Source organism: Bos grunniens, chromosome 5 (genome assembly GCF_055505025.1).
Source record: "Bos grunniens cultivar Pamir isolate PY7600 chromosome 5, Bosgru_T2T1.0, whole genome shotgun sequence".
NCBI classification, from domain to species: Eukaryota; Metazoa; Chordata; class Mammalia; order Artiodactyla; family Bovidae; genus Bos; species Bos grunniens.
This window is the reverse complement of record NC_141169.1, coordinates 68,938,527-68,953,691: the sequence shown is the minus strand read 5'-3', so window position 1 is coordinate 68,953,691 and position 15,165 is coordinate 68,938,527. Positions and strand designations below refer to the sequence as shown.

The following is a 15,165-nucleotide window of genomic DNA, read 5'->3' as shown; positions in this document are numbered from 1 at the left end:
AGCATGGCCCTGCTTTCTGACTCTGGCCTCCAGCATTCTTAGAGCAGACATTCCTGTTGTTTCTCAACGCCTAAGTTGCAGTAGTGTGTTATGTCAGCCCCAAGAAACTAACATACTATTTTTGAAAAAGAATGACACTAACTGGCTCCTCTCCTTCCCTAGACAGTCTTAGTCATGACACTGAATAAAAGATACACTGCACAATCTTCAAGAGCTTTTAAAAATCTATTCTCTTTTCAATTTTTATGTATCATTTTTGAAATTCAGTTTTACTTCACAAAAACAAGTTTTCAAAAACAAAACAACAACAAATAAAACCCACAACCAAACAACATATACAAAGGTTTCTGTGAATAATGACCTGGTCACTAAACAGGGGCACAGTACAGAGGAAGACACTCAGGGAAAAGACAGAGCCAAAGGAAACGAGAACACCCTTCCAGGCTGCGCTGCTCAGCTCTGTTCCTGAGCCTCTCGACACGTAACTCCCCCGGCCTCCGGGCTCTCCAGTGTAGACGCATGCCTGGTCTACAAGCCCTACCTAGTGGTAGCACGGTAAGTAAGTGGCTCGCGGATGAGCACTGACAGGTGTGGAGAAACACGACACCCAGAGGCCCCACTGGGAAATCAGTTCTCCTGTCATTGGCTTGCTCTTTCTTTCACAAGCTTCACTTTCTCATCCTTTGACACCGAAAGCTAACGAGGGAGACAACATCATTAGCCTCCAGGTAGCTCAGGGATAACAAGGATTGATGCTCTTTTTGAATGTCATCATCAGCTGATTGCCATGAAAATAATTTATGACACATGATAAACGATTTAAAGCATATCCGCCACGACGGTACTATCTAGTGGGCTTTCCAGGTGGTGCAGTGGTAAAGAATCCACCTGCCAATGTAGGAGACACAAGAGGCTCGGGTTCGATCCCTGGATCGGGAAGATCCCCTAGAGTAGGAAATGGTAACCCACTCCAGTATTCTTGCCTGGAGGATCCCATTGTCAGAGAAGCCTGGTGGGCTACAGCCCATGGGGGTCACAAAGAGTCAGACATGACCGACACACATGGACAGGCACCATCTAGCCTTAACTGAAAGTGTGGAGAAAAAATAATAATAAAAAAGAAAGTGTGGAGACGCACCTCTGCGCAAACGGGGTGGATTCCGATGGTGCTGTCCAGCTGGTCTTTGGTCAGCCCACATTTGAGCGCCGCTGCAAAGCCCTGGGTCACTTCTCCAGCATTTGGACCCAGTACGTGGAAGCCCACAACACGTTCCTAAGATACAAAAAAGTGATACAATTATGTAGAATTTTCCCTCCTTAACAGCCTGGAATATTTTTTCCAGTCTAATCTAAAAAAAAAAAAAAAAACCATTCAGAAATACTGATGCTTGCTGCTGAAAGCTGTGTAGGTTGAAGGTACTGCAACACGGGCTAATACAGAACTGTGGTCACATTAAGCAAGAAGGAAGAGAAAGAACCAGCCACTGGTGATGAGGAAAAACACTTTGGAAAAGCAAAAATGTGTGCAACCCCGTAAGCACCAAAATGTTCTGGAAAGTGTTCTCAAAGGGCTGTTCAGTGGTGCCCTCATCTCTATCCGGTTGTCTCAAAGCTCCAGGTAAACTACCTGTGGGAGCTGAAACATTTAATAGCAGCCATTCAAATTAAAAAACCATTTAAACTGAAGTTTTGGGAGTAGACAGAAGAATCTGAGAGCCTTCCAATGTGAAAACATTTTTGAAAGCAAGAGAAAAATATTTGGCAATTCTGAAATACCTGTGTGGGAATAATTTTGGATAAATGCTAAATCCTAACTCAGGCTACCCCTGCCAAGAGCAGGGAAACCTGTTGCATTCTACTGTGCAGACTTTCCGAGCTCTGGGCTGGCCCACCCAATCCAACCCTCTTATAACAGACGAGGCGGCTCAGGCAGTGAGGCGCAGAGCCTTATCTGATGTTCAATGGCTCCCTGAAAACAGTCAGGAAGGGCCTTCTGTATGTGACCCACTTCATGTTAGACTCTTCCTTTATTCATTTTGGCAATCAGGGATTGTGCAATTGGTAAACAAAGCACAAGACTTAAATGCAATAATACGGATAGATCTCAAAAAGTGAGATTAAAAAGGAAAAGGTACAGGCTTCTATTTAGCTGAGGATACCACCTTTAAACCACGATGTATGATGTTTACAGGACATAATAGGCAGCAAATATACAAAAGTATGAACAGTGAGACAGCCCAACGTGAGGAGAGTGCGGTCTCTGGGGCAGGGAAGGAATGGGGGTGGAGGACCAAGAAGGAATGTGAAAGACTACTGGGCTAGAAGTTAACAGCATGGATTCTAGTTGCCTTGGACTGAATTCCAGCTCCTAGCACAATTAACTTCCACACTTCAGCTTCCTTGTCTATAAAATGGGGATAACAATAGCACAGTGCTTCACAGGATTATACAAGGCTTAAATAAGTTAGTACATGTAGACCATTAAGTAATGGCAGACACATTTTACATGTTCAATAAGTAAATATAGCCTATTATAAACTGTGAGCTTCCCCGGTGGCTCATGGGTAAAGAATCTGCCTGCCAAGGCAGGAGATCAGCGTTTGATCCCTGAGTGGGGAAGCTCCCCTGGAGGAGGAAATGGCAACCCATTCCAATATTCTTGCCTGAAAAATTCCATGGACAGAGGAGCCTGGTGGGCTATAGTCCATGGGGTCACAAAGAGTAGGACATGACTGGGCACCTATGTGTTATAAACTGCCTCTATGACACAAATGTATGTCTCTCATAAGAGAAGCTCTGGGCAAATACACCAACATGTTAATAGTCAGAGTCTGCAGTAGGTACTTGCCCTATTCCTTTCTGCAAATTTCAAATACACTGTGTATAAAAAGTATAGCATACAAAAAGAATAAAAGCCTAGCAAGCAAGTACTATTTAAAACCAAGCACATTCAGTCACTGTGAAGTAACCAAACTCAAAATGAATACCGCCTGCCCCAGGGATGGTCAAAAACCAGAAGCAAGCTTTTATATAGGATGGCTTATGACAAAAGAGCAATGACAAGTATTCATCTCTTGTAATACTGTCTTTTTTATGAAAATAATTGACAGCAGTACCATCCAACAATACCATCCTCAGTTATTTTAATTAAAATGAGTTTTCACTGGTAGTTTAAGTTATTTTTCATATTATATAAAAAAATGCCATTTGAACAAATGACACAGCAGTAAAAGAAAAAAAAAAAAGAACTGGGTACAGTTAAAATAGATTTGCTTGATATAAAGGAAACTTTTGAGGTTTCACTGACTGCTGTATGCAAATAAAGTATCTCCTACTAGACACCAGACTGCCAGCAGGAACACGTGACATTCTCTTTTGTCTGTAGCAGCACGGTATCTAATGCATTCTCATACAAATAACTTTATTAAAATTACATCTAAACAGACAAAGTCTACATAAAACTGTTCTCTATGTCAATTCTGTATAGCTTGCTAGAGGTAATCCTAGTATGTCTGTTTATTAAATGCATCTATTGATGACCTTTTTTGTAGTGAATCCAGGTTTTCCTAGAACCCTGCGCTCTGCAAAAAAGCAATCTGCAACTGTGCTACTGTGTAAAGCAGTAGTTACTGAACCAATACATCATTTCCTGTCCGACTCTGTGCGACCCCATAGACAGCAGCCCACCAGGCTCCCCCGTCCCTGGGATTCTCTAGGCAAGAACACTGGAGTGGGTTGCCATTTCCTTCTCCAATGCATGAAAGTGAAAAGTGAAAGTGAAGTCGTTCAGTCATGTCCGACCCTCAGCGACCCCATGGACTGCAGCTTTCCAGGCTCCTCCGTCCATGGGATTTTCCAGGCAAGAGTACTGACTGGAGTGGGGTGCCATTGCCTTCTCCAAATACACCACTTAATTATACTCAAATCCCAAAATGAAAAAAATGAATTCATTAGACTATTAACATATGGATTCTTTTAGTTGTTTATATTTTTATTGGGGATACTTTTTGAAAACTAAGATCTCAACTAAGTTAAAAATATACCAATTCTCGTTAAGATTCAACCCACAAAGGTAAGAGAGACCAAGAGGTACAGACTTCCAGTTACAAAATAAATAAGTCACCATACAGTCATGTACAGTGTGGGGAATACAGTCAGACTAGAGTTATCGTGGTGATCATTTGAAATGTATAAAATATCAAATAATCAAACCTTTATGTTCTATACCAGGAACTAACACAGTGCTGTGAGAGTCATTAATACTTTGAAAAAGAGATCAGATTCCTGGTTACCGGAGGTAGGGGATGCGGGAAGGGAGAAATGGATCAAGCTAGTCGAAAGGTACAAAATTCCAATTATAAGACTAAATAAGCACTCCGGGTATAATGTGTGTGCATGTGTGCTCAGTCGTGTCCAACTCTTGCCACTCCGTGGACTGTACAGCCCACCAGGCTCCTCCATCCATGGGATTTCCCAGGCAAGAATACTGGAGTGGGTTACCATTTCTTTCTCCAGGGGATCTTCCTGACCCAGGGATCAAACTCACATCTGCAATGGCAGACAGATTCTTTACCACTGAGCCACCTGGGAAGCCCCAGCGGTGTAATATATAGCAGGATAAATGTAACTAACACTGCTGCTAGTTTGATACGAAAGTTGTTAAGAGAGTAAATCCTGAGTTCTCATCACACACATGGAACACGTACAAAGCATGTGCACAGACACACACTTGTCCCGGGTGACAATACAGAAAACGGGGGCAGTAGTCAGAAAGTCTGAAAACCAATGACTTCATCACTTTGTAGGTATGGAAACAAAGCCTGTGAGGTCAGGGGGTTTATCCTTAGGTCTTTGTTACTAGTTGTTACACAAAGCAGCAAGCAATGAAATCTTAAAATCAGAACCCAATTAAGAGTTCCCCCTTTCCAGCTTTCTCACTACTGCTGGCTGCTTAGCATATGAACTTGGGTTACTCCTTTCTTGTTCTGTCATTATTTTTAGATAGTCAATGGCTTCATTGGTTCTGACTGCCTGCCCACAACACATTCAAGCAGAGGGGAGTCAGGCCGTGTCATCATGGGCCTCACCCTAGTAACGTCCACACAGCTGGGGAGACTCACAGGTGAAATACGAAAAGAATGCAATATGTGTATCATGTGGTCAAAACAGAGCTGCATAGTAAAAATAAAATGAAATCAGTAGAAAGGAGTAAATATGAATAGCACTTACATTGTCTTTGATATTGCAGACTACTTTTGCGTAACATTTGTTGTTATCCCTTGATGGAATCGTCCATTCCAATGGCCAAAAGTAACTATGGTAAACCTAGGAAGACAGAAGCACAATTTAGACCCATCGTATCAAGACGTAACCTCAGATATGCAGATGACACCACCCTTATGGCAGAAAGGGAAGAGGAACTAAAAAGCCTCTTGATGAAAGTGAAAGTGGAGAGTGAAAAAGTTGGCTTAAAGCTCAACATTCAGAAAACGAAGATCATGGCATCCGGTCCCATCACTTCATGGGAAATAGATGGGGAAACAGTGGAAACAGTGTCAGACTTTATTTTTCTGGGCTCCAAAATCACTACAGATGGTGACTGCAGCCATGAAATTAAAAGACGCTTATTCCTTGGAAGGAAAGTTATGACCAACCTAGATAGCATATTCAAAAGCAGAGACATTACTTTGCCAACAAAGGTTCATCTAGTCAAGGCTATGGTTTTTCCTGTGGTCATGTATGGATGTGAGAGTTGGACTGTGAAGAAGGCTGAGTGCTGAAGAATTGATGCTTTTGAACTGTGGTGTTGGAGAAGACTCTTGAGAGTCCCTTGGACTGCAAGGAGATCCAACCAGTCCATTCTGAAGGAGATCGGCCCTGGGATTTCTTTGGAAAGAATGATGCTAAAGCTGAAACTCCAGTACTTTGGCCACCTCGTGCAAAGCGTTGACTCATTGGAAAAGACTGATGCTGAGAGGGATTGGGGGCAAGAGGAGAAGGGGATGACAGAGGATGAGATGGCTGGATGGCATCACTGACTCGATGGACATGAGTCTGAGTGAACTCCAGGAGTTAGTGATGGACAGGGAGGCCTGGCGTGCTGCGATTCATGGGGTTGCAAAGAGTCAGACACGACTGAGCGACTGATCTGATCTGATCTGATCTGATCTGATCAAGAAGTATGTCTGTCAAACACTAGTTGTGGTGTGAAGACAGTGGATGCTCTTTAATAATTAGACTTTTATTAAACAAAAAAATTCATGGAACATATAAGAACCTGGTCAGAAGGTAAATAACTTTAAACTCATAGTTGACAACTCTTTTGCCAGAATCTCATCCCTTAATTATACTTCAGCCTTCAATGAATCAACCTTACGTAACAACAACAAAGTTCAAGCAAATGAGAGACAGAATCCATGTAATTACTTTCCGTCTTGCATTAAAAAAAAAGAAACCAATGCTATCTTGTTACCTCAAAAGAATGACAACTTTGGGCAAGAAACAAGTATGGTGCCAGGAACAATTATAGCAATTATCTAGTTCTCTTACTTAATATTTCCAAAGACATCTCCTTCTCTGAAATTATCCACCAAAAGTATCGAAGGAGGGAAGGAAGGAGGGAGAGATGACAGATGAAAGGACACAGACATCCTTACTGACATTTCATAAATTTAAGTCTTGGATGACTAACGGGATTTTTTCTCCTTCAACTGCTAGCCTCGTTTCAAAATATACAATGTTGGTAGGATATTTTAAAAACACACTGATTATCTAAACATTATATAACATTCTTTTACCTTGTAATATGATATAAATTTTTTGATAAATGTGGGTTACAAAACTGAATGTATAGTATCATAGTATCACGACAATTACACAGGGCAAAAAATGATTTTAAAAACTACTAACAACAGCTGTGTTATCAACATAAGTCTATGAGGGATTGTTTCCTATTTCCTTTGTATTTTTCAAGATTTCTTCAACTCAAACGCCTTGCCTTTATAATGAAAAATGCAAATTCTAATCAAACAAATACAAAAAAATTATCTGAAAAAATAGACTATTAAGAATCTTAAAATTTAAATTATATTTTGATAGCAATATATACTCAGAAAATAATCAGCGATAGAGACAATGAGTAACAAAGATGTTCATCATTCTATTCATAATAGTGAGAAATTAATCTAATAAAATGGCTTAAAAAATTACTATAAGTAGCACCCTTGAAAGGAAATATTGCCAAAGCAATTTTTTAAAATGGTGCTTTTAGAGGGAAATGCTTGTGATCTAACACTAATTGTCAAGTACAACAGAAAATTGCATGTAACTTAATCACACTTTAAAAATTAAGCTATGTATACCAACACAAAATTATACATATATAAAATTTCCTTTTTTAATATTTTGAAAATTTCCTATGAGGGTATACTATTCTTATAACCAGAAAAAAATGCTAATAATGTGTTCCTGATAGATCAATATTACATGCTATTACTAAAATATAGAATAAAAGAAGTTGTTGAGAAATTTAAAATAGACTTTCATATTACAAAATGTACTCTGATTCACAAATCTGGTCTTTAAGGTTTTACTGCAAACTTTTTTTCCCAAATGATTTAAACAGCAGACCCTTTGTGTGGCATTATTTGTGTATATAAAAGTAGTTTACTTCATGTGCAGTTTCCTTGACATTGGTGGTGGTTTAGCAGCTAAGTCGTGCCTGACTCTAGTGACCCCATAAACTAGCCCACCAGGCTCCTCATCCATGGGATTTCCCAGGCAAGAATACTGGAGTGGGTTGCCATTTCCTTCTCCAGGGATCTTCCTGGCCTAGGAATTGAACCTGGGTCTTCTGTACTGCAGGCAGATTCTTTACCAACTGAGCTACGAGGGAATCCCTTCCTTGACTATATATAGGATAAAAAGTGACTGGCAACATTAGCTATAAATTAAAGGGTAATGGTAGAAAAAAAAAGCTAATAGAACAGTAGAAATGTAGGTACTTTTTAGTTTTTCCCTGTATTTTTTAACCATATCAATAATAAAAAGAAACCAGTAAAAGTGGTTTTGAAAAACAGAACCAAGAATTACTGGATCAACTGATGAACGGAAGGTAGGTCAGATAACAATATTATATCAACAGTGAACTGTCTAAAAAGTAGTAACCACCATGTGTTTAGATAGGAAAATGTCCTTGTTCATAGTATTAAAGCATTTAGGGGTAAAGGGGCATTCAACTTACTCTTAAATGGTTCAGGAAAAAGAAATACACACAGATGCACGGAGATAAAGAGACTATGAAGAGGATAAAACAAATGGGCAAAATGTTACTAATACATGAATCTGGAAAATGGGTATACAAAAGTTCTTTGTACTATTTTTCAGCTTCTCTTTATGGTAGAAATTATTTTAAATTTTGGAAAAAAGAGTACTAAGTAGTGAAGAGTAAAACTTACCTCAACATTTTCTTCCCCAAATTTCTCCACAGCTTTCTCCTCAGAAAGACCACAAGACCCATATTCCAAAGGAGTGAAAACAGTCGTTGGAACGTTTTCATAGTCACACTGTTTCAAAACAGAGGAAGGGAGTTATGATGGGAGAGATTATAACTCAAAAGAACATATACTTCAAAAAACTTCAAAATGAGGAGAGAAAAGTAGACTAATAAAAGCCTACTGTACTGAGAACCATTAACCGATGTGATAATATTTCAGCAGAGGTTTACATTCTGTCAAGACTAGTCATGAATAAGAGGCTCATGCGGCTTCTCATCCAGCTATCAACTCATGTTGATAAGCACATGCTTTCTCTCCGTTAAATAAAGCAAAAACAATCCTCGTGCACCCAATGTTGTAAGTCTATTACTAATGCAGAAGTTAACAGACTTTACTGGAAAATCAATTAGGTAATACAAATCAAGAGCCATAAAAACATTTTACAGTTTTTGGCCCAATAACCTCACTTTTAGAAATCTATGATAATAATTTAATATACAGAAAAAGCTATGTAAATTAACTGAGCAATGTCGCAGTTCTCATCAATAGTGGAAATATCAGCGTGGCTTTAAAATTCAAGTAAGACAGTGGTTCTATAGTACATATTCTCAATGCACTCTTATGCAGCCATTAACATGGTAACGAAGACCAAGGAACAAAAGAAGTTCATGATGGGCTTTTCCCTGGTGGCTCAGTGGTAAAGAATCTGCCTACCAATGCAAGAGACACAGGTTTGACCCCTGATCTGGGAAGACTGCACGTGCCACAGAGCAACTAAGCCTATGCATCGCATCTACTGAGCCTGTGCTCTAGAGCCTGGGAGCCGTGACTACCAGAGCCCTTATGCCCTAGAGCGGTGCTGCCCAAGAGAAGCCACCACAATGAGAAGCCTGCACATAGCCAACTAGAGAGTAGCCCCCACTGGCTACACCTAGAGAAAAGCCTGTGGAGTAACAAAAACCCAGCACAGTCAAAAATAAATAAATAAACAAAATTATTCAAAAAAAAAAAAAAGTTCATGACTATGACAGTATTTCCAAAGCATACTTTAATAGTCATAGACGACAAAAGGGTTCTGAAGTCGAACAAGTTGGTAAAATGCTGTATTAAGCAAATAGGTTTCTCAACCATCAGATTTCTCAGAGGCTTTAATATGCTGATGTGAATTATGAAAAACACAATTACGGAGATGCCAAATACATTTGCAAACGCCAGTTGGTAAAAACCTACCCAGTCACATCTGGACAAAGAGGTTAAGTCATTCTGAACTTAAAATATGAACAATACAATTCTCACTCTCTAACACAGTAGGGTGGAATCTTTAAAATGTGCCTCCCTCTAGAATTAGCAATATATAGTCTTTTTTTCCTCTAATACAAATCCTTGGAATTCTGATTCAAAAGTAAAGACAGACTTCTGCTTACACCCATAATGGACCAGGTTTACTTCCTGCTTTAAACAACTTAAAAAAAAAAAAAAAAAACAGACAAATATGAAACACCTCTTAGACACTGGACCATGGGCAGCGCAGCACCATGGCTGCTGTTGGGATAGGAAACAAGAAGGGCAACAAATGAGGCGAGTTTCCTGCCCAGAGCACTTTCTAGGGCTTGGTAAGGAGAGGGAACAGACTGCAGAGTGGTCTTTCTGAGTTACAGTGACAGAGATCCCGGTTCAGAGATGCCAACATGGCCGGAAGCTGCTGGGAAGAACAGCAAAGTGGGTGAGGCTGCATAAAGAGAAAGTGAGATCGGCAGAGAGGGCCTCCTGAGATTTGGGCTGAGCACTGATCTGTAATCAATGCCAGAGGAAAGCAATCAGGGTGAGGAAGGAGCCACTGGCAAGCAGTGAGCCCCAAAATGACCTACTCTTACAAGCCCGAGTAGGGAAAGAGTTCACAGTAGGAGGAATGGGACAGACTCCTTGGAAGGGCCTCCATTGAGTAGAACTAAATTAGGCCTAAATGAAAGATTACTGTTGACACACCCAAAAAAAGCTGAAAAGCAGGTTACACAAGGATAAACGGACTCCTGTGTAACTTAACGGGCCACCAAAACAAACTCCAACACTATACAAAGGAATGCAACAAAACCCAGCACCCAACAGTGTAAACGGCACAAAGTCTTTATCCTTCCAAACCAATATCAAGAATAAAACTAATCAATAGAAATAGACACTGCGAAAGAGATGATGCGATTAGCAGAGGACATTAAAAGAGCTATTAAAAACGTGTTCTGTAGGCTCAAGAAGGTAGATAAAAATGCAGTCTGCTGAGGACAGAAAAGGAAAATGTAACTTGTAGAGATGAAACTATTTGAAGTGCAAATTACACAGAATGGGATTTACATCCCAAGACTACAAAAGAAAAGATCAGTGGACTTGAAGACATTGCAATAGGCTCTCTGAGAAAAGCACAGAAACAGGGGGAAAAACATAAACAGAGCATCAGAGACCCATGGGATAATAGCAAGTGAATCACCAGTCATTAATTTGAGGCTTGGAGAGGGGACAAAAGAGGAGGAAAGCAAAAACTTAACTGAATAGCTAAAAAAAATTCCAAATTTGATAAAAACTATGAACAGATAAATCTCCAAATCTTGATATACCATAAGCAGAATTATAAAGAAAAGCATGGCAAAGCATGCAATAATCAAATTGCTAAGAAACAGTGAAAGGGAAAATCTTAAGAGGAGCAAAGATAAAAATGATAGCATATTCTCCTATGCAACCAGAAGACAATGGGCAAATTATTAAAATACTTAAATAAACACTGTAAGTCTGGAGTTCTCTATTCAGCAAAAATATCTTCCAAAAAGTATAAAGTGAAGACATAATAAACTAAAACACGAACCAAAAACCCCACAAGGAATTCACTTTAAGCAGATGTGCATTAAATTAAATGATGGCAGAAAATAATGTATCAGATGGAAACCTGGATCCAAATTAAAGATATTTTTTCTCCTTGGTCCCAAAACTGTTTCCAATTGGCTTAACTGACTATTGTGGCCTAACCTGAGAAATGTAGTCCTTTTTCTCAATACTTCTATTTGACTAATCAAGCTAATAAACTTTCAGAACACACTCCATCCTCAAATTGCAGAGATGTGTACTGTGGTTTCTCTACAGTTCTGACAAAAAATATTTTTATATTTACTGTAAAACTGAGCTTACAAAGCAACATTTTAAGTAATAATAAAATTATTTCAAGTGTTTGAGCAATTCTAAAATCCAAGAAATCTATTGCTCCTTGGAGAAAACAGCTGGAGTGCCCATTCAGTTCAGTTCAGTTGCTCAGTCGTGTCCAATTCTTTGGGCCTCCCTGTCCATAACCAACTCCTGGAGTCTACCCAAACCCATGTCCATTGAGTCGGTGATGCCATCCAACCATCTCATCCTCTGTCGTCCCCTTCTCCTCCCGCCTCCAATCTTTCCCAGCATCAGGGTCTTTTCAAATAAGTTCCCATTACAATCTTTTAAAGCTGGTACATGTGTCTTATCATCTGGCTTTTTAAAGAGCTTACTAGAATGTCCATCACCTACAGGTTGACTCACCTTTATGATCTGTTCTCTGTTTTTGAAATGATAAAAATATTTTTCTCCTTCCTCATGTTCCCAAAAATAACAGAATATTTAAGGGCAAATATGTTTAGCAGCTTTGAAAATGACTTTAATCTACTGTTAAAAAGATTCATTTAAATTTTTTCAATATACTTTCCACTTCATTTAGTACAAGCACCTCTTGTACTAAACTACTACAAGTGGTAGTCTTTAGAGTCTTGAGACATCTTTTCTACCCTCATCACCTTTTATAATTGATACTTCCCAAATCTTCCTCATGTCTTTGTGTTAGTTGCTTGCTGCTGCTGCTAAGTCGCTTCGGTCATGTCCAACTCTGTGTGACCACATAGACGGCAGCCCACCAGGCTTCCACGTCCCTGGGATTCTCCAGGCAAGGACACTGGAGTGGGTTGCCATTTCTTTCTCCAATGCATGAAAGTGAAAAGTGAAAGTGAAGTCGCTCAGTCGTGTTCGACTCTAGCGACCCCATGGACTGCAGCCTACCAGGCTCCTCTGTCCACGGGACCTTCCAGGCAAAAGTACTGGAGTGGGGTGCCATTGCCTTCTCCATTAGTTGCTTAGTCGTGTCCAACTCTTTACGACCCCATGGACTGTAGCCTGCCAGGATCCTCTGTCTATAGACTTCTCCAGGCAAGAATACAACAGTGGGTTGCCATTCCCTTCTTCAGGGAATCTTCCCAACCCAGGGATCGAACCCTGGTTTCCCGTACTGCAGGTAGATTCTTTACCATTTCAGGTGTCTTTACGAGATGCATTTTCACGGTTAACACAGCAGTACCTACAAATCAGATATGGACTAGATTTTTGCCTTGGCTGCCTCCAAGCATTGTGACCTTGGACAGTTACCTAATTCCCTGTAACGTGTCATCAGTCTCTATAGCTGCTCTGTAGTGGAATGAGGTGCGTGCGTACACGGCATTGAGCACAGTGCCAGGCATGGACAAACACAGCTGCTCTCTGTCCTCTTTTCTCCAAACACTCTTATAGGGCAATGAATACATGTTATCAATTTTGGAGGAAGACACAAACACCCATTATTCAATTTGGGTTCTCTTAAAATCCCACAACAGATTTAATTTAGGCAGGTGTTTATGTTAAGCTGAAGTTTTCAACAGACAGCTAGCTGCTCCTGCAGAAGGAAGGCAGGTGGATGTGGATCCATTAATGTTCTCAGATATATGGGAATGATATATTAATGCACTTGGGACAAAATTAAAAGGATTACACAGTTCTTAAAACAATGTGTAATTTCCCCAAATACAATTAACCTAGGTATCTATTAGTATTGCAGTTTTGTTTACTATCCTTGACAGACTGACGAGATTTCAAACTCAGGGACTTAGCAACACTTGTTTATTTTCCTGTTCAGTAAAGTACTTGTCCTATTAGTTAGACTAAAAAACAGGGCATGAAAAAGGGACAAGAAAAAAAGAGAGGCTGATAAAAGCTGAAGGCACTTTAAGAAAGAATCTGCTCTACCTGGGAGATGCTAGAATATAGTACTCTGCTCACACAAAGAAGTTTATGTCCAAAGTAGGTGGATTCACTGGATTTTTAAGAAAATTGGTGCTACAGTAATTCCACATTTATTTCCTAGCAATTTTTTGCATATTTTCCCTCTGATTATTATTGGTATAAAATTTTTTTCCTTTTCACTTTAGGAAATCAAAAAGATAAAAAGGTCCAAAAAAAGAAATTAAATGCACCTCATTATATTTCTGAATTACCTTTTCTTGATTTACCATAAACTCAAAAACTCCAAAAGTATAAAAGACATAATTCATTTAAAGAGGCAGTTAAGTTTATTCCAAATAGTAATATGCTGCTGCTGCTAAGTTGCTCCAGTCATGTCTGACTCTGTGCGACCCCATAGACGGCAGCCCACCAGGCTCCCCCGTCCCTGGGATTCTCCAGACAAGAACACTGGAGTGGGTTGCCATTTCCTTCTCCAATGCATGAAAGTGAAAAGTGAAAGTGAAGTCGCTCGGTTGTGTCCGACTCTTTGCGACCCCATGGACTATGAACCAACTACTATTCCCTGCATGATCAGACAACCTTGTATTAAAAACTCTTTTCAATCCTGTTAATCTCAAAATATTAAGATTTATTATACTACAATCCAAACTAACCCCATACACATTCAAAATGCTTGTCACAAATTTTATTAGCAGTATTTTTGAGGCTCCATTGCTATAACCTAACTAAATCAACCTATGATGATTTATGCACAAGGAAAATGGAGAGTGACTAAATTCTTTACCATCCTTTTTTAAAAAATAATTTCCAGAATCCTTTTAAAAAAATAATTAGGAAGGGAACATTGATAATAATTAGGGGCAGGGGATATATAGAAAATCTCTATGGTGGTGGTGGTTGAGTTACTCAGTTGTGTCCAACTCTTCCCACCCCATAGACTGCAGCCCACCAGGCTCCTCTGTGCATGGGATTCTCCAGGCAAGAATACTGGAGTTGGGTTGCCATTTCCTTCTCCAGGAGACCTTCTCAACCCAGGAACTGAGCCCACGTCTCCTATATTGCAGAAAGATTCTTTACCGCTGAGCCACCAAACTTCCTCTCGATTTTGCTGTGAAGTTAAAGCTGTTCTTTGAAGAATGTCTTAAAAAATTAATTGAGCATATTTATTCTTTTCTTGACATCTAGTCTCATAAGATACAAATAAGAGTTTTAATTTCCTCCACTGACTTTTAAAATCACTTTAGAACATTCATATAACACATTCAACATTCCAAGAGCAGGAGATCTATTTTTATAAAGGATGGGGGAATAAAGCCTGAATATCACTTCAAACAGCTCTGAAGACTGATATTATTTACTTACATTCTCAAATCCTTTTATAGCCTAGTCAGGTGCCATAAACAGATTTAGAACATTATACACCAATTGGTAATAATGAATGGATGTAAGATGCAATTATTAGGAATTTACAGAACCTAACAGGGCTGAAACGTGATTTACTCAAGCTCATTTTACTCCTCGTTTGATTCTGAGAGTGACAATGTCCATAATAAATCACAAAGGTAGAGAGGTCGTAACAATGTCTTGCCTAGAATAGTTACTAAAGCACATATGG

At 39.5% G+C, this 15,165-nt stretch overlaps 1 protein-coding gene across 5 annotated transcripts in view; it reads right to left on the bottom strand.

The window, feature by feature from the left end:
• TXNRD1 (thioredoxin reductase 1) overlaps positions 1 to 15,165 on the bottom strand; it is a 128,280-nt gene that overhangs the window by 6,036 nt on the left and 107,079 nt on the right. For all 5 annotated transcript variants that reach the window (XM_086401084.1, XM_086401086.1, XM_086401089.1 and 2 more), the window contains 3 exons: positions 8,457 to 8,564; positions 5,230 to 5,325; positions 1,139 to 1,273 (listed from right to left, as the gene is read on the bottom strand). In XM_086401084.1, the coding sequence (XP_086257210.1) occupies positions 1,139 to 1,273; positions 5,230 to 5,325; positions 8,457 to 8,564 (339 nt within the window). The remainder of the gene's footprint in view (positions 1 to 1,138; positions 1,274 to 5,229; positions 5,326 to 8,456; positions 8,565 to 15,165) is intronic.